The sequence below is a fragment of the Anser brachyrhynchus genome (assembly GCF_964034855.1).
Source record: "Anser brachyrhynchus genome assembly, chromosome: 6".
In the NCBI taxonomy this organism is placed as follows: Eukaryota; Metazoa; Chordata; class Aves; order Anseriformes; family Anatidae; genus Anser; species Anser brachyrhynchus.
Window position 1 is genome coordinate 27,320,774 of NC_137700.1, and position 25,162 is coordinate 27,345,935.

At 36.0% G+C, this 25,162-nt stretch overlaps 1 protein-coding gene across 4 annotated transcripts in view; it reads left to right on the plus strand.

The window, feature by feature from the left end:
• Window positions 1-18,472, plus strand: part of KIF20B (kinesin family member 20B) — a 39,106-nt gene extending 20,634 nt beyond the window's left edge. For all 4 annotated transcript variants that reach the window (XM_080597713.1, XM_080597714.1, XM_080597715.1 and 1 more), the window contains exons 20-34: window positions 1,729-2,941; window positions 3,382-3,520; window positions 4,514-4,636; window positions 5,078-5,138; window positions 5,763-5,888; window positions 6,148-6,287; window positions 7,384-7,539; window positions 8,495-8,671; window positions 9,594-9,755; window positions 10,748-10,858; window positions 12,294-12,497; window positions 14,467-14,547; window positions 15,287-15,434; window positions 16,746-16,888; window positions 18,218-18,472. In XM_080597713.1, the coding sequence (XP_080453839.1) occupies window positions 1,729-2,941; window positions 3,382-3,520; window positions 4,514-4,636; window positions 5,078-5,138; window positions 5,763-5,888; window positions 6,148-6,287; window positions 7,384-7,539; window positions 8,495-8,671; window positions 9,594-9,755; window positions 10,748-10,858; window positions 12,294-12,497; window positions 14,467-14,547; window positions 15,287-15,434; window positions 16,746-16,888; window positions 18,218-18,295 (3,062 nt within the window). In that variant the 3' untranslated portion in view covers window positions 18,296-18,472. The remainder of the gene's footprint in view (window positions 1-1,728; window positions 2,942-3,381; window positions 3,521-4,513; window positions 4,637-5,077; window positions 5,139-5,762; window positions 5,889-6,147; window positions 6,288-7,383; window positions 7,540-8,494; window positions 8,672-9,593; window positions 9,756-10,747; window positions 10,859-12,293; window positions 12,498-14,466; window positions 14,548-15,286; window positions 15,435-16,745; window positions 16,889-18,217) is intronic.
• The last annotated feature ends 6,690 nt before the right edge of the window (window positions 18,473-25,162 follow it).

Sequence of the window (25,162 nt, forward strand, 5' to 3'; positions counted from 1 at the left end):
CATAGGATTTTGCCATACTAGTGGCATGAGTAAAACTTGTTTTAAGAGATGGTAGGTTATCTTGGCTTGAAGTTCTTGTACATTTCTTTGGCCTTTAGGTCTTCCCTTCCATGTTTTGGGACAGTGCTTTTAGTACTTCCTGCATAAGAAGATTCTGGACTGAATGTCACACTATCTTCTTGCTGTAATATTTATCTTGTTTTACTGCATGATGGTGCTTTTCAGCACAAAGCATCTCAATTGCTTCTAATTCCTCTTGTGAATGGCTATATTCTTCTCGCTATAGGTGTTGGGCTATAAGCTCTTCAATTTTTCTCTTGATGCCTGAGATAACAAAGTACCTTATAGTACCTCAGCTCCTTTCCCCTTCAGTGAAGTATGTAAAACTCCTGTCTAGTATGAGGAATATGTAGTACTTTGTTTGATACGTTTTCTTGGGCCTGCCTGCGCAACTGGGCTTTCAGAGGAAAACTATCTCCTAACCCAAAACTTTTAGTCTTGTAGAACTTAGAAGCATGGTTTTACAAGCTAAAGTACTGCTGTCATTGTGTCTGATCTAGCAGGAGCATTTGATAGGTCTAGTTAGAAGAGAGCAGCAGGAAGAAAATGCTCTGTAGAATTTGATCACTCTAAAAACAATCAAAAGTAAACCTGGAGTGAGATGGCAAACACCTGTGCTTCAGCATAAACTGATTTTTGTTAAATCAGTTGCGGGCTGTCTTACATTTTTGTTGTTGGATCAGTTCAGAGGCTGCTTCCATGCACTGCATGGAAGCTATGTGATGTGGCTGCCCAATTCCACCCTGTGGTAGTTGCAGTGCTCACAGGAAACAACAGTATCTCCCTGGAATACATAGTTGTCATAACATCAACCTTAGAGATGGTCAGGCTTTTTTGTACTAAACCATAGCATGCGTGTCACTGAACAGGCGGTTGGATTCTTAAGCACTCATGAAATGCAGCTGGAGTCGCTTTTGATAGAGACAAAATGCATGTGATTTTAGTTAATTGTTCATTACTTACAGAAAAATCAGTCTCAAGCTAACAAAATATTTATGGAATTTGAGTTTGGAAATTTATATCTCTTTCTGGGAGAACTGTATGTGCAATGCTGTAGGTGTGGGCAGAAGTGGTGATTCTTACATTTGGCTTAGAGGCCAACTGAAAAAAGAGAGGAAGGACAGAAACACTGTGTGATAAACTTGTGCTGGATTTTAGCTCCCTTTTTAAAGTAAGGGGACTTCGAGTATGAATGAAACTTTTCAGAAAAAAATATAATACATTTTTTCTTCTAAATATAGTTTGGGTGATTAACTGTATTTGAAAGTATTGTTGAACCAGTGTATGTGGAAACTTGATAGAGCTCTAAGTTATCTAGCTCATGAGTATTAGTATGTTTTTAAAAACTAGCTAGGTTTTCTACTAGTGTTAGAGTGGAAGGTTTGAACAGAGCTAAGCCAACGAGCTCTTTCAGGTTGAGGGCCTTTTGCTGCAAACTACTTAGAAGTCCGAGGCACCTATTGCATGTTAAGCTATTCAGAGGGCTTTAATTACTTTGAGATTTCAAAATGCCATCTGATGTGAGGGTATAATTTTCGTATTAATTTTCATAATTCTCATATTAATTTCATATTAATTTTCATATTGTGACCATTTTTCACATAATTACTACTTGGTATTGCTAATAACTTACTGATTTTAACCAACCTGATTTGTATTCATTTTTAGGAGCTGTGAAGGAGAGTGGGGAAGATCTCCCTATAGAGCAAAAAAGAACGGAACGCATGAACCAAAATAGTTCTGACAAACATGTGGAAATGCTAGCACTGAAGGAAAGAGCTGAAACCTTGGAGAGTCAGTTAGCTGCACTTGAAGAACAATGCAGAAGAGAAAAAAGTGAAAAAGAAGAGTTCAGTGAGCAGGTAGCAAACTTGCAACTTAAGCTCTCCCAGTCTGAAGAAAGGGCAACTGGCTTGAGTGAAGAGCTTCAGCAGTATCAAACTGACTATCAGCAAATTGTTTCTGAATTGGATAAACAGAAGACTATAAATAAGGAGAAAGAAGAAAAGATTATTCAACTAAATAAGGAAGTAGAAGATGCCAAACAAAATATAATTGATAAAGTGTCACAAATAAAAACAATACAGTCCAAAGTAGATAAGTTATGTAAGTCTCACTTAGAGTCTCACGCTATGGATATTGATTTAGTTGATCTAAAGGATTCCTTAGATTATAAAAAAGATGAATCAGAGACATCTCAAATTAGTCCTATGTATATGCAGTCCCAAACTGCTTCTGCAGCAGATCCAAGATGGGAGAGCTCCTTTCACTACAGCGTTGAAAGCATTTGGGAAGAATGCAAAAATATTATTAAGGCTTCCTCACAGAAAAGTCAGCAGATCAAAGAACTAGTTCAAGAAGTTGAAAACTTAACGAAGGGGCTTGAGGACACTGAAAACTGTAATAATCAACTAAAAGTAAAATTAAGTGAGATTACAGAACAATATAGTCAGTCCATAAAGGAAAAAGATCTTATGGATCAGTTACAAGAGCAAATCCAAAAGAAAACTCAGGATTTTGAAAAACAGGCTGCAGAAGACCACAGAGTAATTGCACAATATAAGGAGGAAGTTAACAGTTACAAAGTAAAAATAAGAGAGCTTGAATGCCTCTTAGAGGCTTTTAGAACAAAAGAAGACAGCGTGATAAAGTTAGAAGAAATGCTTAAAGAAAAAGAATCTATTATTTTAAATCTAGAAGCTAATACAGTAGCTCTGCAAGAGAAATGTGCTAATTCAGACCGAAAAATGAAAGAGTTAAATAATAAAGAAGCAAATTTGAAGGAAGAAGTTGTGCAGTTGACAAACAGTTTGGAAAAGATGAAACACTCTCTTTGGGAAAAGGAGAAATATGAAAATGAGAAAACACAATCCATAGAACTGTAAGTAAATAGTGAGATAACTCATAGCCCTTTGAGAATGAGTCAGAGTTAAAAACCACCTTTTGTGAACATTGATTTGCTTTAACATAACACTTTCACGTTATCAATATCATTTACTAAGCTACTACTCTAAGATATTTTACTACCTTGAAATTAAGGGGGAAACAGGAACATGCAGGGTAACAGAATAAATTGGGGATTTATAATAGTTCTATGTTGTATATTCATCAGAACTGAATTTAAGTAGCTTGTTGCTTCAAGACCTTAGGAAAAGCTGAAATCCGAAAGTAATAGTATAGAGTTTGTCATTGGTCTTGGTAGATCTGAGTTACTATTTATTGATAGAAACCAACAATCAGAGCTTGAATTAACCCGTAAATGTTGTTTCTTTGAGATGTGTAATAGTAACGTTATTTATGTCTTTTTATTTCTAACACCAGGCTAAATAAAGATCTTTCTGAGAGTTCTGCCCTTGTACAGAGTTTGAAAAAAGATTTGCAGAGGAAAGAGGAAGAACATGAAGATTTGAAAGAGAAATTTTCTGATGCCAAGAAACAAATTCAGCAAGTACAAAAAGAGGTTTGTAGTCATAGTCAGGATGTTTCTTCTGCTAGTTTATTCTTAGTTTTGTTATTTAAAACAGGTTTCTCTCAAATCTCCAACTATGAAGGTTAAGTGTTTCATCTTAATGCTATTTTAAGTTATACAGCTAGAGTAGATGTGAATTGTTAATGTTTATATAGAAGCTGTAGAGAAGATGAGATGCCAAAATGTGGTTTAATATAGGTAACGGGGGGAGGAAGGAGAAGTAAACTTTATTAGTTACCTTGAAAAAGGCTTGTGGGAAAAGTAAGGCTGATTTGATTATGGTGAGATACTTTACTGTTATAGTTATTATAATGTCTTACACTGGTATTTGTACTAACTTCAAAGCCTCAACCTTCAGACTTGTGGAAAATGATGAAAAGCAGTATATACCAGAAGAAGAAAGCACTAACTTCAAGACTTCTTTTTAATTTGAGTTATTTTTTCTATTAGTAACTTGTAGTAATATTAATTGGTAGTATTTAGTTATGAAGTGATAGGGTTTCTTAGAACCTGATTAAGTTATTGCAAGAATTTAGTACAAAAGATTAGAAGAGTCTGGGATTGAAAATTAAGGCTTAAAAATGTATTAGTGTCTTCCCTGCAGCCTTATGTTTGCTGACCTTCTACTGCTCAGAGTTTGGTGGTTAATCCTTCTTTATTTGACGGAGAGTAAGGGGTAGATGAAATCACGTCAGAAAATTGTTCTTTTTTCAAGTAGACAACCAAATTTGGAGTTAGATTATGCCATTTGAATTTTGTTTTTCCTGCCAAACGTACTGTAATCAATGATGAAAATCATGTGTTAGGAAGAACGTACAGTATAATGCACATCCAGACCTTGAAATTTAGTTAAGATGTTAATATTCTTGCAATAATTTGACTTTTAGTTAAAGCATTTAGTTATTTAGGTAGCTTAGATTGTAAAGAAGTTTGTAACTAATTGTCAGCTTTGTCTGTTGTCTCTGCATTCTACCTCCATTGCAGGTGTCCACAATGCGTTCCGAAGAGAAATCCCTGAGGAACAAAGTTAATGAACTTGAAAAAATTAAAAAACAGTTTGGTGAAGAACTAGATATCAAACAGCGTGCTATCCAGCAACTTAAAAAGGTTTTTTTTTTTCGCTCTTAATTTTTTAACTAGTCTGTTAATGATATGTTTTCTAAGCAACAGGAAAAAGCTTGCAGAACTGGAGGTAAAATGAAAGTAGCCAGCTGAAACTAGACATAATAGATGGAAAGTGTTTAAAAAGTTATTGCAGAGCATTGGTAATTTTTTAAAATACAGCAATCAGCTTAGTAAATACATATGTAATACCCTGATTCTATTTTGTGATGTCTATTTATTATTAGTTGAGATGTCTTTCTCTAAACCTTTTTTTATCAGCTTGAATGCTCCTTTACGCTATATGGAAAAAACTCTTTATTCTAGACTGTCTTAAAAGTTCTACTCATTAAAGCTCAGAATGAAAAGCTTTCTAGACTGCTACTGATTTCTAGTATGTTTTTCTTTCAACACTTCTTTTTAACTTGCTTTCAATGTGATATTCAGGAGCAGTTGAGTAATGAGAAGCTGGAAGAAGTCTCCAGACTGTATGAGAACACACGTAAAGGTCAGAAAAAGCCACTACTTTTGTGTTTTTTGGGTGTGGAATGTCAATGTAATGAGCTGTCATGCTATTAACTACCTTGACAAGTCTTACGTATTTGTACTGTGAGACATGATTTGAGAAACTTTAGGCTGAATGTTAAAGTGTTACAGTCAGCAATTAATTTTTGTTGCATCACTATTATCAAGTATACTTGAAAGCAAAGAAACAGAATTAGAATAAGAAACAAGTCCTTGAGAAAGTGTAGGTATGCTGTACTTTTTTAATCTGGTATTTATCTGCCAAAATAAATAACCTTTAACAAAAATCACACACTGAAATGTGAAATTCTACAACAACAGATTCTGTAGGCTTGATGAACTTAGAGTAGTTGAACCATGGCTTTCTCATAATACAGTTAATATTCTTATTTATCTTAAATTTAGATAAGAGATTTAACTCTATTTAGTAAGACTTTCTTAAGCTTTTTTTATGTATTTGTATATAAATATTTGAATAGAGATGCTCTATTTCTTTCTAATAGATCTTTTGATCATGGGGGAAACTACTTTGTATTGAAGGCTCTTTTAGAAAAAATCATGGGAACTAGTAGGGGGTTCATCTGTAAATTTATTTTCAAACCTTCAGAACTCAGTGCAAAAGAAAAAATAATTGAAGATATGCGGATGACGTTAGAAGAACAAGAGCAGACTCAGATTGAACAAGAACAAGTGCTTGAAGCCAAACTAGAAGAAAACAGCAGATTAGTTTCAGGTAATCTCTCCAGGGAAAGGGAGCAGGGAGGCAACGTTGTTTTATATATGTTGCAGTAGCCACTTCTATTTTCCCTTTGACTGTTATTCAGGTATTAATTTTCTGTAGTACATAACAAATTTCTAATAGTTAAAGGCTTCTGTTATTTCTTTGTGTTAGTAGCTGATAAACCCAAGTGACTTTAGCAGGTAGACGTTAATGTGGTCAAATACGAATTTGAAACTACACACCATGTAACCTCATTTTGTGTACCAACTAGAATTGGAAACATGGAAGCAGAAATACATGCAGCTGAATAACCAGAGCAATACTGACTGGCAGCAAAAGATGACCAGAAATGAAGAGAGAGACATAAATGGAAATGATAAGGAATTAATAAAGCTGCAGAAAGAACTGAAGGTAAAATAAGGTTACTTAATTCATACTTAGATTTAAAGCTGTACCTTCTAGGAGACTGGCTTTTTTTCATAATCATATGATAAGGAGTACAACTTTCCCTACATTATGCTACAGTGGACAGTGCTTCTGTTGCTGCCTTACGCTGAACAGTTGTCTTAACCAATCTGGCTTCCTTTATTAATAAAAAGAAATAGGCTCTCACTGGAATTTCCGAAGTGATTATACAACAAGTTGCATTTATTCTGTTAGTGTAATGGTTCTGCACTTTTTTCTTTCCTCCTGAAAAAAAAAATTTGTTTCTAATACATAAAACTAATGCTATCCTTCAAACAGAAGGGAAAGTTGAACACTCGTTAACACTCGCTCCATTTTATACTAGATCTACACAATATAAGCCAAGTACTTACTTAATCGATTTGTACATCATATGCAAGAAGGAAATACGAACTCGAAGCAAATCATAAACTTCAGATGATAGTTTTTGTCAAACCTGTTTCCTGTCAATTGCTTTGGTTAACTAAATAACCTATTTAGATCACACAGACTTTTTTCCAAGCAGTTTCTCAGGTGCTGTCTGTCTTACATAAGAGAAGGATAACAGATTTGATTGTGATTTGAAAGCAAAAAAAGGCAAGGTTGCTGTGGGTTGGATGTTCTTAGGTACTCATAATCTACTCCTACCATTTAAATTGTACTGTATTCTTTGCCTTTCAATCTTAGCATTAGAAAACTTGCTTCTAATATTCCTGTAAGGTGGCATGAAAGATTAGATGCCTGTAAATTAAAAGGGTCTCCTTAGTACTACTTTTGATGTAACTTTTATAGTGCTCATGATTTACTCGGAGCATTTTTAAAGGAAAAAAATGTTCTATGATGTCGCTTCTTTCTGCATAAGAAATGCTGAAAATTGTTAATTTTCTTTTCCAATAGGAAAGAAGTTATAAATATCTAATGCCAGCATTTGAGAATATGCTGGAGTAAAACTGCTAGTATTTATCTTTTTGAAACAAGTCTATTTAATGGTAATGTGGCTTTTAAGACTTTTTGGTTTTGCTTAATTTCTTATGACTTCATTTCAATTTTTTTTAAAAAATAGGAAAATGAGGCAAAATATCAAACTGACAGAAAAAAGTGGATGGAAGAAAAAAAAGGACTCATAGATCAAGTGAAAGAAGCTGAGAGCCATCGCAACAGAGAAATGAAAAAATTTGCTGAGGACAGAGAGCGTCGTATAAAGCAGCAAGCAGAAATTGTAAGTGATGAGGTCTTGGCACAGTCCTCTAGTGTAAGTCTGTAGTGCAGAACAAATTTCATGTCTGATACTAGCAGTAGCAGCACTTGAGAGTAGGTGACATTTGTCAAAGTCCACTCACTTTCTTACATGACACAAAGCCCAGATGAGATCTTCTCGATATGGAAAAGGGAAGATGAGGAGGGTCACAGAAAAAAAAAAAAAATGCTTAGTATATAGTGTAAGCCATCAATACGGGACCTACAACTGAAAATGAATTACTGTTTAATAAAGCTAAGAAAACATACTTTGAATAACAGAACTTGTTTCTTGGCTCTTCTGTAGAAATAGAAGCCTATAAGGCCTTAGAAGGAAGAAGAATAAATAATCAGAAGATGGCGAGAAAAAAGCTTCTCTCCAGATATAAAGTAAAAATACGTGGTCAAAATGCCAGTGCTTTTGCTCCCATATAGCTTTCAAAATAGTGACTGATATTTTATAAAAAGATGGCTACTTTGCATGCTCACTAGCCTCTTGTCATGACTGTAACTTCTTCAGCACGTGAAACTGTATGAATCTGTACATTCTACAAAACTATATTTACTATCTAGAAGTAGTTAGCATTGACTTTGTGGACCTGCAACCAGCACAGAAGAACGCGAGGAGCTTAGTATTACTATCACTCGCACTTTTCCTGATGCTTGCTAATAATCACTTGAATAAACAGAAGTTGAGGTTCTTTGGGGAAAAAAATATTCACAAGGAGAGTAATATAGACTGTCAAATTGAAGTATGGTTTGCTTTTGTGTATTTGTATACAGTATATTTGTAGTTCTGCATGCCCTTTTTAAGATGTAAAAGGCCTCTCCAGTTTGCTAAGGCCATAAAATAGCGCTAACTATATGAAGCCAAACTGTCAGAACAGTTCAGATAGTGTGTAGCAGTAGTGTTCATTTTAAATCTTTTCTCCATTTAGGAAAGACTTGCGGCACAGCTGGTGGAAAAGGACAGCAATCTTCAAAAGTGGCGTGAAGAGAGAGATAAATTAGTAGAAGCTTTGGAAGTACAGCTCAAGACTTTGGCTTCTAAAACCATACAAAAAGATAAAGAAATAGCAGAACTGAAACAGTCTGTCCTAAAGGATTCAGGAAAGGTCAGCTTTTTATTTCTTACCATGTGAATTGCTTCCCATACATTCTGCAAAACACTCTTCTTTGCCTTTTGGCTGTATTTTTGTTCTTAAACACTGTCATATTAATATTTGCAGCCAGCTTAAAATAATGCTGGCTTTATGTTCTTTTCAAACTGAATTTGTGTCAATGGCTAAAGTTTCAAAATATTTAGTAGTTCAAATAAATGCACAAGTCAACTTGATCCTTTGTTTGCAAGGTTGGACTAGAAATCTTAAACTGACTTTTTTCCTGTAGCTCGTAGCACTTTGTCCCAGGCTAGGCTGAACACTTGGTAGGAAATAGTTTTCTGTTTCTTTCTTCAAGTGCTTTCTGATCTAGCATGTAGAATGGCATGAGATGAAAGAAATTAGGAAAGTTGAAAGAAAACAATGGAGGCAGAGAAGGAATGATTTCTCAAGTTACTTTTTTTAATTTCTGTGTCCAGCTCTTAACCAGGATAGCTAATCTAATTAGAAGCATAGGACTTCAAAAGCTAAACAGAAGACTGAATTAGTTACTCCTCTGTGGATGTTTGAATTCAGTCTCTCCGGGTGCACACGCTCATAACAAAACTACCACAACTGCTGACTGTTTCACAGCAGCAAGGACTTAATGGAAAAAACAGAAAGCTGAGCTTCTTATTCCTTAGGGAAGATGACTGAAGCACATAAGTAGAGCAAAATAAAATAAAAATTGTATTACATCTTTCCAGACTATATGACTTCTTTACTTCCAATAGTGGCCACACAAATAATTTAAACTATTGTGTTTTATGTTGGATAGTTCACTGTTCTAGCCTACAATTCTAAAATTGTTGCTATTGAGTAATTGCAGTGCTGCTGATGTATATGTTAATTCCTTTTGCCAATCCTATAATTTTGCAATTTTTGCTATGTTTATTAGGATAATGAAACTGTGCTAGAACTAAGAAAACAGTTGGCTGATAAAGAAGACTTCATAAAGGAATTGAAAAAATGCATTAACCATGAAAGCCTTCAGTTTTTACCAGAAGTACCTTTACATGAAGAAAGACAAGATAAAGGGGATTCCTCTGTAAACAAAGAGGTATGATTAGTACATACTAACAATGTTTGTTACATTTAGAGAAAATAATTGTAATAATTGTTGTTCTGTTCTTTTATCAGTATATATTTGAGATACTAGGAATATCCCAGAAGTTGTAATTTCAGGAATTTCAGTTAGAGCAGGAATTTCAAAATGAACTGTTAAATATACTTTTAAAAAAAAGCTCCCATCTTCCCAAAAGAAAAGCTTGTGTAGCTTATCATGCATTCTCTACTAGTCTTGCTGATATAATTCTAGTATCCAGGTAATGAAATTTGCAAGCTCTATCGCATTGGTCTGGCTTGAAAGAAAAAAACGGGGCTGTTAGACTTCCTCTTTGATTATCCCCACGTGTCCAAGCAAACAGCATGACCAGCATGATCAAACGTTTGTGGCTGGTGCTATTATTACTATTGGAAGATCTTCGTATGCAGTTTTTTTGTTTATGTGGCATGAGGAAAAGGCTAGCTATACAGCTTCAGAAGTAGCTTCTGTTTTGTTCCATTCATTAGCTTTCCTGTGAAATAGTTGTTCCCAACAGCAGTGCTCACATCAGTCTCATTCTGTTTGTTTGAATTAACCTAACTGGCTTTACTCTTCTTGTTCCCATGAAGGGTTATTCATGGACATTCACTTGTTATGAATGAGGAGAAAAGCCAACTGGTGTTGATACAGTCATTGAGAGTGCTGTGAGAGTATGAAGGGAATAGATGACAAGGTGACCAGGATCGCACACGCCTAGATAGAATCTCCCTTCCACTTTCAGAGACAGAATATTGAAAAAGATGGACTGTTGACGAGACCCAGCAGCTCACATCTTACGATCACATCATGAATAGCTGCTACCAGCTTCCCAGACTTGTGCTGTCTTTTAGTCTAGGTGCTCATTAGGTGTCTGTGCTTGAGATTTTATAGTATAACTTTAGAAAACTCAGTGGGTTTTTTAAGGTTTGTTATATAGGATAATCTTTATTCATTCTAAATATTTACAGATTACGAAGAAACAAAGCGAGACTAATCCAATAGCTGGAGAAAGTATTCCAATAAGACATGAAGTTAAAGAGAATGATTCCAACAGTGCTTCTTCATTAAGTGAAACTGAGGTTGGTATGAAACTTTAAATCGCAAAGTTTTATAGTTGTATGGATTTGATAAATAAAAAAATGGGTAGGAAACAGTGTCATGTCTGAACAATTCTGAAGTTATTCTGCAGATACCTTTTGACATGATCAGATAGCCTGATTTGAGAGCTTTTTGGTAGCAACAAAAGCTGTAGAAACATAACTTGGTGGTGAATTTTATCTATGTGCTTTTGAAAACTTTCATCATAAAGTGGCTGATTAGATAAGTCACCTGGAAAAATACTTATAAAGCCATGTTAGCTGAGGATACTAACCAACCCTATGCAAATCTTTGATTGCTAACTTTCATAAAGTAGCAGTTATATAAAGAAAAATATTATTAACCAACTCATTCTTGGAAATGCAATGGTGGTGATACCTCCATTCAGAATCCTGGCAGAGCCTGTTGAAGAGTCTTACTAACTTTTGGCTTTCCCTGAGCTTTGATCATTTTTTGTGAGGAGGAAGGTGCCCTTCAGAGTGAACTGGTATAAGAAATAACAGCAGCTAGTCTGTTTGGGACCCTACTAGCAGCAGTAGAAGCAGCGATCTGTCATTTCTCTATCCTCGGCTGTGCCCCCAGCAGCCCATGTTTCATTCAGACAGCTGCTGAATTCCCTTTGGTACTCTAGTCACCAGCTGAATTCCTGCCACAGAGGAAGAAGAGTCAGGGAGACCACAGCTCTGGCTTTCTTGCTGAGAAAAACAGGGTTGGGTAGATGGTGGACAGTAAGCCGTGCTGGGGAAGAAGTAAAAATTGACCTTTCTGTCCCACCCCCGCTGTGTGGTTCTTGCTGTTTGGCTGTGAGCTGGTACAAGAGAAAATCTTCAGCTTGTTGACAATGTTGCTGTCTGAATGCCTGGGCTTTCTCTAGGGGAAAAAAAGAGATAAGTCTCTTGCAGATTGAATTTGGCTTGCAGCTTGCCAGCTGGACCTTGTTATTTACATAATTAACTTCCATAGTGTTGAAGGGGAAGGGCAAACTCTCTAAAGATAAGCTAGAGAAAAATTCAATTTTTCTGCCTAAAGCTCTTGTACCTGCCTAGTTCCTAAGCAGCAGAATTGAGATGAAGATGATCATGTCAATTCTGCTGCTGCTAGCTGCATAAACAACCCAGTTGTTTGTGCCCTTGAGGAAAACGACCTGGAAAGTATCAAGCTGAATTCAGCATGGAAAACTTAAGTTTTTATTTCAATCTATAACTGGGAGAAAAAAAAGACCCCCTAGAAAATAAGGGTTAAATTCAGTTATAATTGGAGTAGAGTTCTTCTATCATAAAAATTCTGTAAACTAACATCTGGAAAACTGATTGAATGCTTACTTTACATATCCTTTTCCACGGGGACTGCATTATAATTTTTTTTAAATCTCAATTACTTAAAAACTTGTTTCCTTAAAATTTCTATACTTTGCAGGAGCTTTCAGAAACTGTCCTTGACTCTTCGGAAGTGTCCACAGAAAATGGAAGAACTAGTCGGTTCCCAAAACCAGAGATGGAAATCCAGTTCACACCTCTGCAACCAAATAAGATGGAGGTAAAGCATCAGGGCAGCGCCTCACCCGTGACAGTTAAAATGCTCAAAACAAGAAGGAAAAGGAAGAGTGACGAGATGGATGAGGTATGACCTAGACCAACTAACAAAATGTTGTGTAGTTTTTCAATGTATTACTGTGATATTTTGTTAGAACTTTATCTGATTCTCATTGAGATTACTGAGGTCTACAAATACCTTAATATATTGGGTGGGGGGCAGTGAAAGAAGTTTAAATATACATGAGTGCTGGATCTCTGGTCTGTGTTGAATAAGGCCACAGACTTCAATTTATCCAGACTCTGGACCCATGTCCCTGCCTTGCGTTTCCTCTTTGCCTTTTACACTGCACTCTCCATGCCGGTACCATTTGCTCTGTCTCCAGCTCTCCTTTGTGGGATTGCAGACCAATTCTACCGAATTGCTAGTTTTGGTTTAGGCAACTGTTGGTATGAATTCTCTCCTAATACTCAATTACAAATTAAGCTTAATCAATGCATTTCAGAGCCCCAAGGCCACCTCCTTTTTTTTCCATCGTATGAGGGGCTGCACAGAACTGCACCAGCACCTGAACTTCACTGTTTTCTGTAGACTTTAATTCATCTTCAATTCATTCAGTTGGGCTAGGTTATATGCTGCAGCCTTCTTAATGTGCTGTGATGTTTATATGTGAGCCTGAGACTCCACTGCAGTCGAGGATGGTATATGTTGTTCACTGCATGTTACCAGCATACCTTTCACTGGCATTAGCACCAACATAACTATCTCAAGGCTACCTAAATACCACAGTCTGGTCTTACGGTTTTGTACCTGTAATGCTACTTAGGGGCCTTATTTGAATCTGTAAGGATTTATGCAGTTGACAGGTTAGTAAGAAGGATATGACTTGTGGATGACTTGGCTAATGTCTGATGTCTTTCAAGTGAGTGAGCTTGTCCCAGCTGTAGAGTGAAACATTTGCTTTTTTTGAAGTAAAAAATAACCAACCTTCTGAGGGCACTGGAAAAACTGCTGAACCTTATCTGCAGATGAATATATTTCATCTAATGTACTTATCCACCTTTTCAAGGCTACTATAACAATTCACTTAAATCCTTTCATAGTGTATTGGTCCATACCTTCATGGGATAACATAACTTAGTTAACTAACTTTTCTAAGTTTAGTTATGTAATGCTGACTTAGTTTATTGCTGTCTTATTCATCTGAATATTACTCTTAAATATTTATTTTTGCATTACACGTGCCAAACAGATTAGTAAACTGTTCAGTAACTTTAATGGTGTCTCAAACTAGTAATAGTTTTTAAATTCCTCAGAACTGAAAAGCATATTGTCAACCCAAAAGCTAGGGACACATTGGAAACTGTTGATGGTAAAATGACTGTTTGTTCGCCTAAAAGTATTTTTTTAGAAATGAACAAAATTGAACCTTGTACAGAGTCCAATCTTTAACTGAACAAAACTAATAGCCATGCTGACCTCTAACAGCATCAGAAAAGGGAAAAGAGGATTTAGTTATCTGAAATCCATTGCATTTCTTCTCTAGAAAGCTGTACACACAAATCAGCTTCTTAGACTTCCCATACATTGGCTTTCTATTTTAGTGTAAAGTATCCAGCTGTTTCTTCAATGGAATTGTCAATGTGCAGTTTTGCTTCACATGGATCTTCAAAGAAAAGTTTATGTAGAGAGATGTCTTAATTCTATTGTTAAGCTGTTAGTAACAATCTGTTTTTATCATTGTCACCATAAACCTGAATTTATACTTAGATTTATTGAGTTGCTTTCAACTTACATGTTCACTTGTTAAATACCTCAATACTGGATGTATAGGAAATAATGGAGAGAAGAGAATTTCAAATGGCAGAATGGTTTACCTACAGGTATTTCTAGTTCCCTTAAAGTTTATTTAGCATTTGAATAGTTACCACTATCCAATATTAGCAAATACCTTCCTACTGTTAGCCATAGCATTTAATTTTAAGCAGTGGCTGTTTATTTGACGTAAATAATTATTTCTGGAAGAAAGCTAAAACTTATGTATTTATTTCCCTAGGATTTTGTGAAAAGTGAGAACAAGAAAAATGCAAAATCTGCTATGGCTTTTAGCTCACCTTCTACAAGCAACAAGAAAATGGTTTGTTTTTTTTCTATTTTTGAAGATAGTTTGGCATTTTCTGTAATGCATATCTGTAACTTCCTGGATATGTGAAAGGAGCAAACATTCTTAACAATATCTTACCTCACTCAAGTATATAGATAAGGTTTCTTAAACACTTATGTTTTCTTCCTCTTAAATTCTATAAGCTAACCAAGGAGAGAGAGAAAGTCTGTTTGCCAAGTATGTACTGGCTGTATTGTATAATGATTTGGAGGAAAGGATGTTGTTGCATGTTGAATATCAGGAAAGTCAAGTTTGAGTGTATTAATAAGTGCTGTTGTAGGTGATGTTCTTGAAGTAAAACTAAGGTTTAGTTAAATGCATGTCACTTAAATGCACGACAATTATAAAAATGTCTTTAAGCTGCAGTACTATCCTGGGCAAGTTCAGAGGGTGGGTACTGTATTTTTTCCTATCAGTTTCCTTATGTTTTATTTCTAATTAGAACAGTTTGTGTAAAGAAATGCTCTACAACTTGGAATCGATGTTTAAAGAAACTGTTTTTAGATATCACTCATGCTCTGAAATATCCAAAACATTGACAACTTTTTCTGGGTATAGAATGAGATACTCCCACAGCGAGCAATGTAGACAGAGGTGGTGTCAGTAGCAAAGCTCAAAATGTCAGCTTAAAAATAACATTGAAATAAAATGGAATTAAATTTGAAGGTAAGTCAGACTTCAACTTAAATATTGGTCTTGTATTTCTGTTCAGATGTATACTACACAGACGTCTAGAAAAGAATACCCTCTAAGAAAGCAAGAATCTACATCAAGCAAAAGGTCAGCTAGAAAAAGGGATGGAACGCTACAAAAACTTGGAGGCTTTTTTCAGAGTTCTCCTACTATTATTCATTCTAAAGGTTTGTACAGAATAAATAATAATTATTCTGTTTTCTGGGCATTGTGTAATGGCTTGTTTCTACTGTGGTCTGTTAATGTATATGTTATTAAAGGACATGTCTGCCATGTTAAGTAGTTTATGAAATAATGGAATCTGAACTAGGGACTGTTATATTGAATCTTGCAGAGTGGAAAAGGCTATCTTAATTGCAAGGACCACACAGTTTTAAAGTATTGGTTAAGTGTAAAAAGTAAGCTTGGTGGGATTAGAGGCCACTAAGAGGAGGGGAACTAACTCCAAATTCAAAATCCTACCTATTTCTTTAAGCAATTCCTTTTTTCCATCTCTACCCTTCCCTGTTTTGTTTCTGTGGAAAGTGTAATAATGACTTTTGATGCGTGTATGTGTGAGGGGAAGATTAGTTCTACAGAATATGAAAGCTATATGATAATATAGAATACTTCAATAAACTTCCTATATGGTGATTAATGATCTTCATGATATTTAAGCATAGTTTTGGGAATATTAACTGCTAGGCATCTTCACTGAAGAACATTTTTTTCTTTCCTACAGTAATGTACAACCTCTGAGGTTCTATAGCTTAAAAAGATTAGCAGAATGCATAAGTGATGGTCAGTTTTAAGTCCCAAAAGACATTCTTATCTGGCTGGTTCAAACATTCATTCAAACATTCAGTGTAGATAGTTAAAATTTAAGATCTCTACACCAGTTTGACAAGTTGCTACAGAACACGTTATTTTTATGTTCTAAGATAACCTAGTTGATGATAGTGGGATTGTTCAAAACTTTCCAGGTTTATCATATCTGTTCCATGGGGACAGCATATCAATAGAAACCAAATTCAGACTATTCAAAACTAAAACCTGGAATTACTTAATTCCAGGTTTTAGTTTGTAACCTTCATTACCACATCTGGTATTTTCTTTCCCCATTTGCATAACTTAGTATTTTTGGGGTTTCTTCTTCTACCTCATAATGTGCAAGTACTCATCTCTTTACAGATTTAGTACTAGTTTGAAACTATGTTAAGTGTATAAATTTAGGCCTGCTGTCCAACTCCTGCTTAAGTCTAACTTCTAGTGACATCTGAACCTGAATTTATATTAATATCCCATTTGAATGTAAACTTTAAGCTCTTGCATCCAAAAAGCTGTTTCAGCTGTAGAAACCATGGTGGTCAAATAAAATATCTGAATGTTTAAACTTCATTCTGTGTTTATTTTTTAACTACTTTTTTTGTATTCATTAATTTTTTGAGGCTCACTAAACCAGTAAGATATTGATTTATGATTTAAAAAATTTCTTCTAGCAAAGAAGCTGATAGCAACAATGAGCTCTCCGAAGTCTTCAGAACCAGAAAGTCTCAAAGAAAATGAGATCAAGCCAAAAAGAGCTAAGAGAAAGCTGTATTCAACTGACATTTCCTACCCTCTAGATATCTCTCTTTCTTCAGTAAGTGCTTACAGGTTACTCTAATGTAATACGTTTCTATAATCTTTGCTTAAAATAAACTATAAAGGGGACAGAACAAACTTGAAAGTCTGGTCAGTTTGCATAAGGGGGTTGATAGTACTAGCATTTCTTAATTCTAATTAGCCATTCTTTTTGGTAATGTTTTCCTACTGTTTTTTTTATTTTGTGTTCTCACCTCTCTTCTGTGTTTGACTGTGACTTAATAGGTGATATAAGCAATCTTGGAGATCTTTCTATTTGGAGCCATAAGTAGTTTAGTTCTGGTAAGGGGGAATGTGAATTATGCTGCTACAGTAGCTGAGTCATAATGTGTTTTGTTTCTTTCAGTAATTAACTGGCATAACATAACTTGTTATGCTATACTTTTTATGCTATGCTAGTTAACTGTAGCATAAAGAAAGAATAAAAATACAGACCATTTAGGGATCCATTGATTTGGAACAGCACGATCAAAGCACTAAAGAAAACTCTGCATGTACAATTAACTTTGCAGTGGAAGTGAGTGCTTAAGGTAACTTCAAATTCCATTTATGTCTAGCTGATCTTTGGGTTACTTTGTGTACTGTGCTTGTACAAAGTACAGTTCAGACAGCCTGCTAGGTATGTTTGAGCTGTGTTGTCCTGTCTAAGCCAGTTTATGAAGGGTCTTAAGTGCCAAGGCTTGATGTACTGTTCCTGAAATTGCAACTTCGTGGCTCTCAGTAGCTATGGTGCTGGGAGTACTCCTGCTCTGTTGGAACTATATATTCTAAATCTGTTTAAGTCTTTCTTCTACTCATGATGGTGAGCATTTGTCCATGGTGCGTTATCTCATTGAATTTTCTTCATTCAAATTTTATGAATGAAGGAGGTGGAAACCAAAATGTTGTCTGTTAGAAGATGAACAAAATGGGACAGAACTACAGAGACAAAAAAACTAAGAAATATGAAATTGAAAGGAAAAATGAGAGACTGAATTCTGGGAAAGTGAGAGAAAGCTACAGAAATTTAAGCTGTAGCTGTGTTCTGAACACCTCATCTCACAAAATGAGTATTAGAGTTGAGAAGTGAAACTTGCCTTCGGATTTTCTTTGGACGTTTTTTTTAAGATAAATGGAATTTTGTATGTTCTTAGCATTTTGTCGCTTCTAATCAAGCGTCGTTAAAATGCTCTCTGTCCTATAAACATCTGGTTAAAAGAGAAGCTGTTTTCAGAATGAAATTTGCCTATTATGGGAAAAAAACATGTAGTTGATTACATGGGTCGAGAAGTGTATGTCAGCCTTCTATAAAGAAAAAGATGAGTAACTCTTGAAATATCTTTTTCAGACTTTGATAGAACAAAATGAGAAGGAAAGTGATCATCTAATCATCAAGCGACGGCTCCGATCAAAACCAGCTAAATAATCTTGAAGCATGTTTGTACTTCCTAGTTAAGACATAGTTCTATTGTATTGTTTTAGTTGATTGTATATAGGAGGTAATAGATACTTTGTCATGCTACTAAGCTTGTATATAGATATGTAGAATATTTCTGATGGTTTCAAGGTTTGACTCCATTAAAATTGAAATTAGCTCAAGAAAGCTTGTATCTTTGGCTCTTTTTTTCCCATAGGAACTGTTCCTTAGTTACCCATTGTGCAGTGATAACTATGCCTGTGCAGAATGGCTTAAATTCTTGTTTTCAGGTGGCTGGTATACTTACCCTAAATTTGGGGTGGGGATGTTAGGGGGAAGAGTACACATCATGACTTGTGCATCCTTAAATTCTTTAATACTCTTTCTTCAGGGGTTATAATATCCATAAATGTAATCTGCTATTTCAAGTGACACAGTCTGGTGTAGACATCTGAAAGCTTATTCTAACCATCCAGTCTTCAACTAGAACAGGTACTTCTTGTGCTAAGGTTTTAGTTCATAATCAAGTGACTGTTCTTCTCCAGCTCTTCTGTTTTCTGCTGTCTGGTCCAGGTATCTGGACTGAATTCTTTCAGGACTATAGACGAGTACAGCAGTGAAGACTTACCTGAGGTAGATGTTACTGATTTTTAGACAAGTGTCATAGCTGGAGGCATAGTAAATATACAAAGTCAAGTCATGTAACACTCTTATACAATAGGGTGTACTTGCCATGTTTATTCTTTGTCTTTCTCAATATTTCATCTGCATTATTCCATGTTTAGCAGATGTTTTCAGTCAGCTGTGCATCTTGACCCCTAACTTGTTTTTCCTGAATAATTTCAGTTAATTTTAGAACCCATCAGTGTGTGCTTGTTTAGCTGGGTTGTTCCTTCCATTGTGTGTAACCTTGTGCTTGCCTGTAGTGAGATTCATATTCCGTCATGTTGCTTTGAAAGACAACTTGATTGCTCCTCATTAAATCATCAGAGGCTTATAGCTCTTGTTTTAACCCCCCCTCCAAAAAAGAAAAAATATATATTTACAAGGTAAAATGCAGGATTGGAAGGATGTTACATTACTTGATTTTTGGATGTATGATTTTTTTATTGATTGAAATGTATGGGAAGTAATTGAAATACCTTCAGCCACTTGACATCTCTGAAATTGCCGATTGATAGTGTTTGTTCTTCCCCCTACCAAATGTAAAGTTTCATAGTTTCAAATAATTTATTCTTTTAGCTTTTGTGGGTAAAAAAAAAAAAGCAAGTGACAACTTTATTTCAATTAATTGCTCTGTTAAATTGCAATTTAGTCATCTGTGCATCTAACTAGAATACTGATGCTATTAACTAAGTCAAGCTACTACAACCTTCAGGAATTCTACTGCATTTCACCATCTGTATTGTCAACTTTTCTAAATTCTCGTACTTAGTATTAGAAGCTCAACAGTGTTGCTGAGCTATATGGAAGCTATATTTTTCCAGAAAGAAAGCTGTTCTTTCTGGAAGCCATTTGAATAGGTGTTTCTAACATATTCACTGAGTACTGAGCATTACAGTACCTGTACTTATGCACACAATTTTAATATTTGTCTATTTCACTTACTCTAGGGTATTTTATTGCTAGGATAGCCTCTGTAATTGTAAAAACTGCACTGAATTAAATTCATAAGTGTAGATGTGGTCATCATACTTCATGATTAGGAATTTCTAATATCTGCAGAGGTAACACGTTCTCTTTGCTTTCTTTGGTCAAGGGATAATGATTTTTGTACTTACTTCCTACAAGCTGTTGAAGGTTGAGCCTATATGTTAGTAGCCTAGAAAATGAATCATGCTCTGTGTACTCCATTGTCCATGTCAGGATTATCAGTTCCCTCATGAGGAGGAAGTATGTGACTGTAAAAATGTGATGTTTTCAAAAAAAAAAAAAAAAAAAAACACTAGGAAAGCACTTGTTTGATGCTATAATATATCAAAATGTTCACTTTCAATTCTTTGGAAGTAACAGGAAATACCTTTTCTTAGCCAGGATTATAGCTGGCTTGACATCATCCTCCTTTCAGCTCCTCTTCTGGAGGACTAAGCAAAAAGATGTTTTAGAACATCTTCGTCTTCTGACTTTTGCTGATAAATACTGTAGTTAAGTAAAAGCTGAGCATGAATATACCTCCTCATTTATTCTAACCTTTCTGTTCAACTTAATTGTTTGGGTTGGAGTAAAGAGAAGACATCTGATATTTAAATCTTCCTTGTTGTCTCCTGAACTTTTCCATCTGCAGGAAGGCATAACCCAACGGTGTTGTGTGATGCATCTTGTGTATCAGCTGAAGAGGAGAAGAGCTTCTAACTGAAACTGGGTCAAGCAGTACTGATATCCTAAGAGAACTCAAATCTCACAAAGGAAAGTCTCTTGGGGTAGCAATAGTAACTTCCCCTATTTTTTTTCCAAATTTGAGGAGACCTAGTTTCTAGAACTATCTGAAATAAGACAATGTAGTTTGGTATTGATTGTTTTCATGTATTGAGAAATTCTGATACTTAAAATGAAGTTTCCTTTTCCCAGGAAGAATAAGCTTAGATCACTGTAACTTCAATAACAAGCTTAGCCTCACTTTTTGTTGTTTCCCATACAAAGAAGGAAACTTATGTAGTGTGGAACACTTCAATTTCAGATCTAACACCAGAGTTCTGCTAAGTGTTTTGTACAGGCACACTATTGTCTCTCGATCTCTCAATTTAGTTTTAAATTTGAAGGTAGTGAAATACCATTTTTATGTGAGCAGCAGCAAGCTGGAGCCACTTTAAATCACCTGTCAGCATACACCTCTCTCCTAGGAAGAAAAATTACTTTCAAAGGTTGCAAAGGAGCTGTTATAGTATTTGGTCATTAAGTGCATGTTACAAAGTAAGTGTTCACACAGCAAGTGATGCAACACTGTGAAGTAATACCTGATATTGGCTGGAAAAAAAAAAACAACATTTTTTTCAGAGAGAATAAGCTTCCAACAATTGATCGAGCAGTTTGTTTTAATAAATGTTCCCGAACATGTCTGTCACTGAGTAGTTCCTTTCAAGCATGTCATGCTATAGGGGATAATGCTTAGAAAATAGCATGTGTTATAGTTGTATCAGGCTGTCTAATTTTTTCAATGGGTAAGTCACGTCTTGAAAAGACTATTCCTTGCTTAACTTTGGCTAATTTGGGGGATGAACGATTTTCGTTTTTCCCCTCCTCATGGCACCCTGATTATGGTCATAGCAAAGCCTTCTGGAAGGCTAATACTACTGGAAGGCACTACTTCATAGATCTCAGGCTTTCCTTTGGCAAAAGAAAACAAGGAGGAGCAGTGGCAATGTGATCAGACAGTTCACTAAATGAGGGTAACTCTCCAGAAGTTAGAGCATGGATTTAGTTTTTTTTTTTTGCTCGCTTCTCTGAGAAGCAGAGTATTTTGGGGGTGTTTCTTCAGTCACAGGATAGTTTTCTATAATATGCAAGTACTTGAATGTTCTTGCAACTTGATTAGTGCTGTGAAAGAACCAAACTCAAGAAAAAATGTGCCTGCTTGGGTGAGTACGTGCATCTGCAGGCCCGGTTAACTCGAGCCTTCCCTACAACAGCGCCGTCCCCACAAGATGGCGCTGAGGCACTCTGCTTCGCCTCGGCGCTTGCAACTGCGATCCTTAGCTGGGAGGGGAGGGAGGGCAGAAACGTGTTTTTTGTCGTTTGTTGGTTTTTGTTAACTAATCCACTTCCCATCACGCTTAACCAAGTTTTGTAGAAAGTGCAGAACGAGATGTTGGTGAAATATATTCCATCTCTTTACTAAAAGACCTACTTCAACAGTTTTTCCCTACTGCAATGAATATTACACGTGCACACCACCACTAAGCATACAGCTCTGTTATACATGATTTTCTTCTTCAGGACACATTTCATGTCAGACACTTAAAAGTCTGGAAGGCTGCAGAAGTCTGGGAGTCCACAGTTTTCAGCACCTTTCCAGGTGAGGCCTGCTCCATGATGTAGTGCTGTGATTCCCCTGAAGGAGCTGAAGGGGTGCTGACTTGCACTGTTGGTAGTGGTAAATCCCTCATAGTGGTAAATTCCTCAGCTTCTGAGTTTGTCAGCTGTGGTGAGAATCTCTGTTGCAGCGGTTTCAGTGTCATACCTCTGTCACTGCTGGAGATGCATGTTCTTCTACAGTTCTTCAACCATAAAGTATCTGTTACCTTCACGTACCCACCCTACTTAGAATTGTACTGCTAATGTTAGGTTTCAATATGTAGTTCACCAATTTAGGTTTCTGTGCTGCTTCCTTTACTTGAATTAATTGAAAAGTATGTAATCAAAGTTCTTCTGAACCATCTAAAGTCAAAAGCTGGACTACCCTCTGAACATCCCTATACTGGCACCTAGCGTGTACAATGCTTTAATTTTTTTTTTCAGTTTTCTTGTATATATTCAGAAAATTCAACTGTTTGAGCAGATGCACAGAGTAACCAAAGGCTCTATATTCTTCTTCATTTTACTGCAAGCGTGTAATTCCTATCCAGCTATAATTCATAGCCAGTGACTGTAATAAAGCTGAGCTTCCTTCAGCACCTGATTTGCTGCTGGTTCAGTACCACATTCCATCTGTGGTCCATCTGGCTTCTACAAGAAACCTTAAATTATTTTTTTTTCTATTGTATGGTTTCTCACAGCAGGATTTCATGGAGAGGGAGGAATTTCAGAGTTGACCTCAATCTTCTGTGGAAGTCAATAGGAATAGGATTTCTTGCTGCTAATTCCAATTGGAGCAGTTAAAATAATGCTGCACACTTTTCAAAGCCTACCTTGGCTTGTAAAGCCAGATGTGCAAGCTCAAGAGAAGTCCATAGGTGAAATTGTTAAATGAATGTCTAGTGCTGTTCCCAGGTAAATGTGTTTGTAACTGTAACAACCTTTAAGACTTCCTCCTCAAACTTCTCTCAGAGAAGTGCAGAATTATTAATGACAGCTGTATGTTTACAGAAGTGGCATCAGTTTCATCATTAAATTCTGTGAAGTCCCATAAAGTGAAACCATTTACCAAGTCTGTCAGAAGCTATCAGCAAGCACACTGTCTCACAGGCACATAAATAAGGCCTTTAGCCTTGTTTCAGCTGTGTAGTATTATGTACACACATGCAAGCATCAGAAACCGCAGCAGAAGACTACCAGAACACCACTATCAAGATAAGCCCTTCAGTTCCCTACCGATATTGCGTCTTATCTGTTTCTCTAGTCAAACACTGCTAGGTTTTGTCTTCCCCATTGTTCTTGTCAATTTTAATAACAGAAAATGTTATTTATCATAAACTGATTATACCTCTAGGTCATTTCAGTGAAAACTTAAAACTGTGGTTTTCAGGGTTGAGATAAAGAATTGGTTCGTATGTACTGATGCCTACTGTAGCCTGTTCATCTCTTGCTGCAGGCTAACATTTCAGAGGAGTTTATGCACTAATCCTTTATCTTTCTTACAAGAGAAATTCACACTGAAAAAATTCATTAGGCAGAAATAGAGGTCCTCCAAGGTTTAAGAGAAAGCATAGGATATCAGTTTCTCTAAGGAAGAGTCTGTTTCTGGAATTGCTGATTTTAATACTTAGAGATTTACAGTAAGTTGGATTTTTATTTTTCCCCAGAGATGTTGACACAAAACAAAAACGGTTCCTCTAGAGGGACTTCAAGCATGTTTTAAGTGCTATAAACTTGTTTTGTTTTTGAGTGAATAAGGACTCTCCTGAGAAACAAACTTTGGGTTATTTTACAACCTAAAAATACCAAATTGTACAGCAGAATGTCTCATGACCAAATTGCAAAATGAAACACTATGACTTGAAATGATCGGTGACTGATCAGTTGCAACTTGCAAATTATTTGCAAATATTTCTGTTCCAGAAGACTGCAAGTTATTGACCACGTGACATTAGAGGCAAAGGCATTGGAGGGGTGAGAGTGAACTACTTGTTCCAGGAGATGTTAACATTAGTATTGGACACTTCAAGACACATTTAATTACACCACAGAAGCACTATTTTTAAAATAGCATTTTTACTATGAGAACAGCCTAATTGCTGGCTTCCGCTGTGCAAAAAAAGTAGTTGTACATTTACTACAATCTTATGTGGTTTGCTGCTACATAACTGACCTTTTACAAAATGTCATATAGGGTGTTTGGTGAGTCTCAGACTTGACTTACTTCTGTGTGTTTTCATAATGCACAACAGCTGGGGAAAACAAGTTGCTTAATTAAAAAAAAATAAAGAATTTAATATAGCAGTTCTATCACTTTCACAGCATTTGACACTTAACCATTTTAACTTAAATTATCTCTCAAAGCTGTTGACAACTTTTTAAGACAGTGTGCCAGCACTAGGTTCCATCTGAGCTTAGGCTTTGCAAGGTGATGAGGTCAAGAGAGGCATCATTTCTACCTAACTTTTCAGTGCTGCTCTTTTGCTACTAGGTGTTTGCTAACTAGACAGCGGTGGCTCTTTAGCTACAGCCCTCTGAGCTGTGACAGTGCTGTCACCCAAAGGCTGGCCATGGGCACTGCTCAACAGTCAGCAAAGGAACAGAGAAGTTTGTTCACTTGTCATTTCTGCAGAGTCTCTGAGCTCTCTGTTGCTCAGTTGTAAGCAGAATGAAATTACCTGCATTTAATCCCAGCTCTACCAGACTCGGTATTTAATGTAATGTTACTTTTTTTGATCAATTATTTAGACCTTGTAGAAATATGATTTGACTTCTAAACGTGGGAGGTGCTTGGAGGTCTCAAACTGTGCTCTGCACACTTCTGGTCATAACCTTCTTCTCTGAAATGAATGTTACAACCATGGA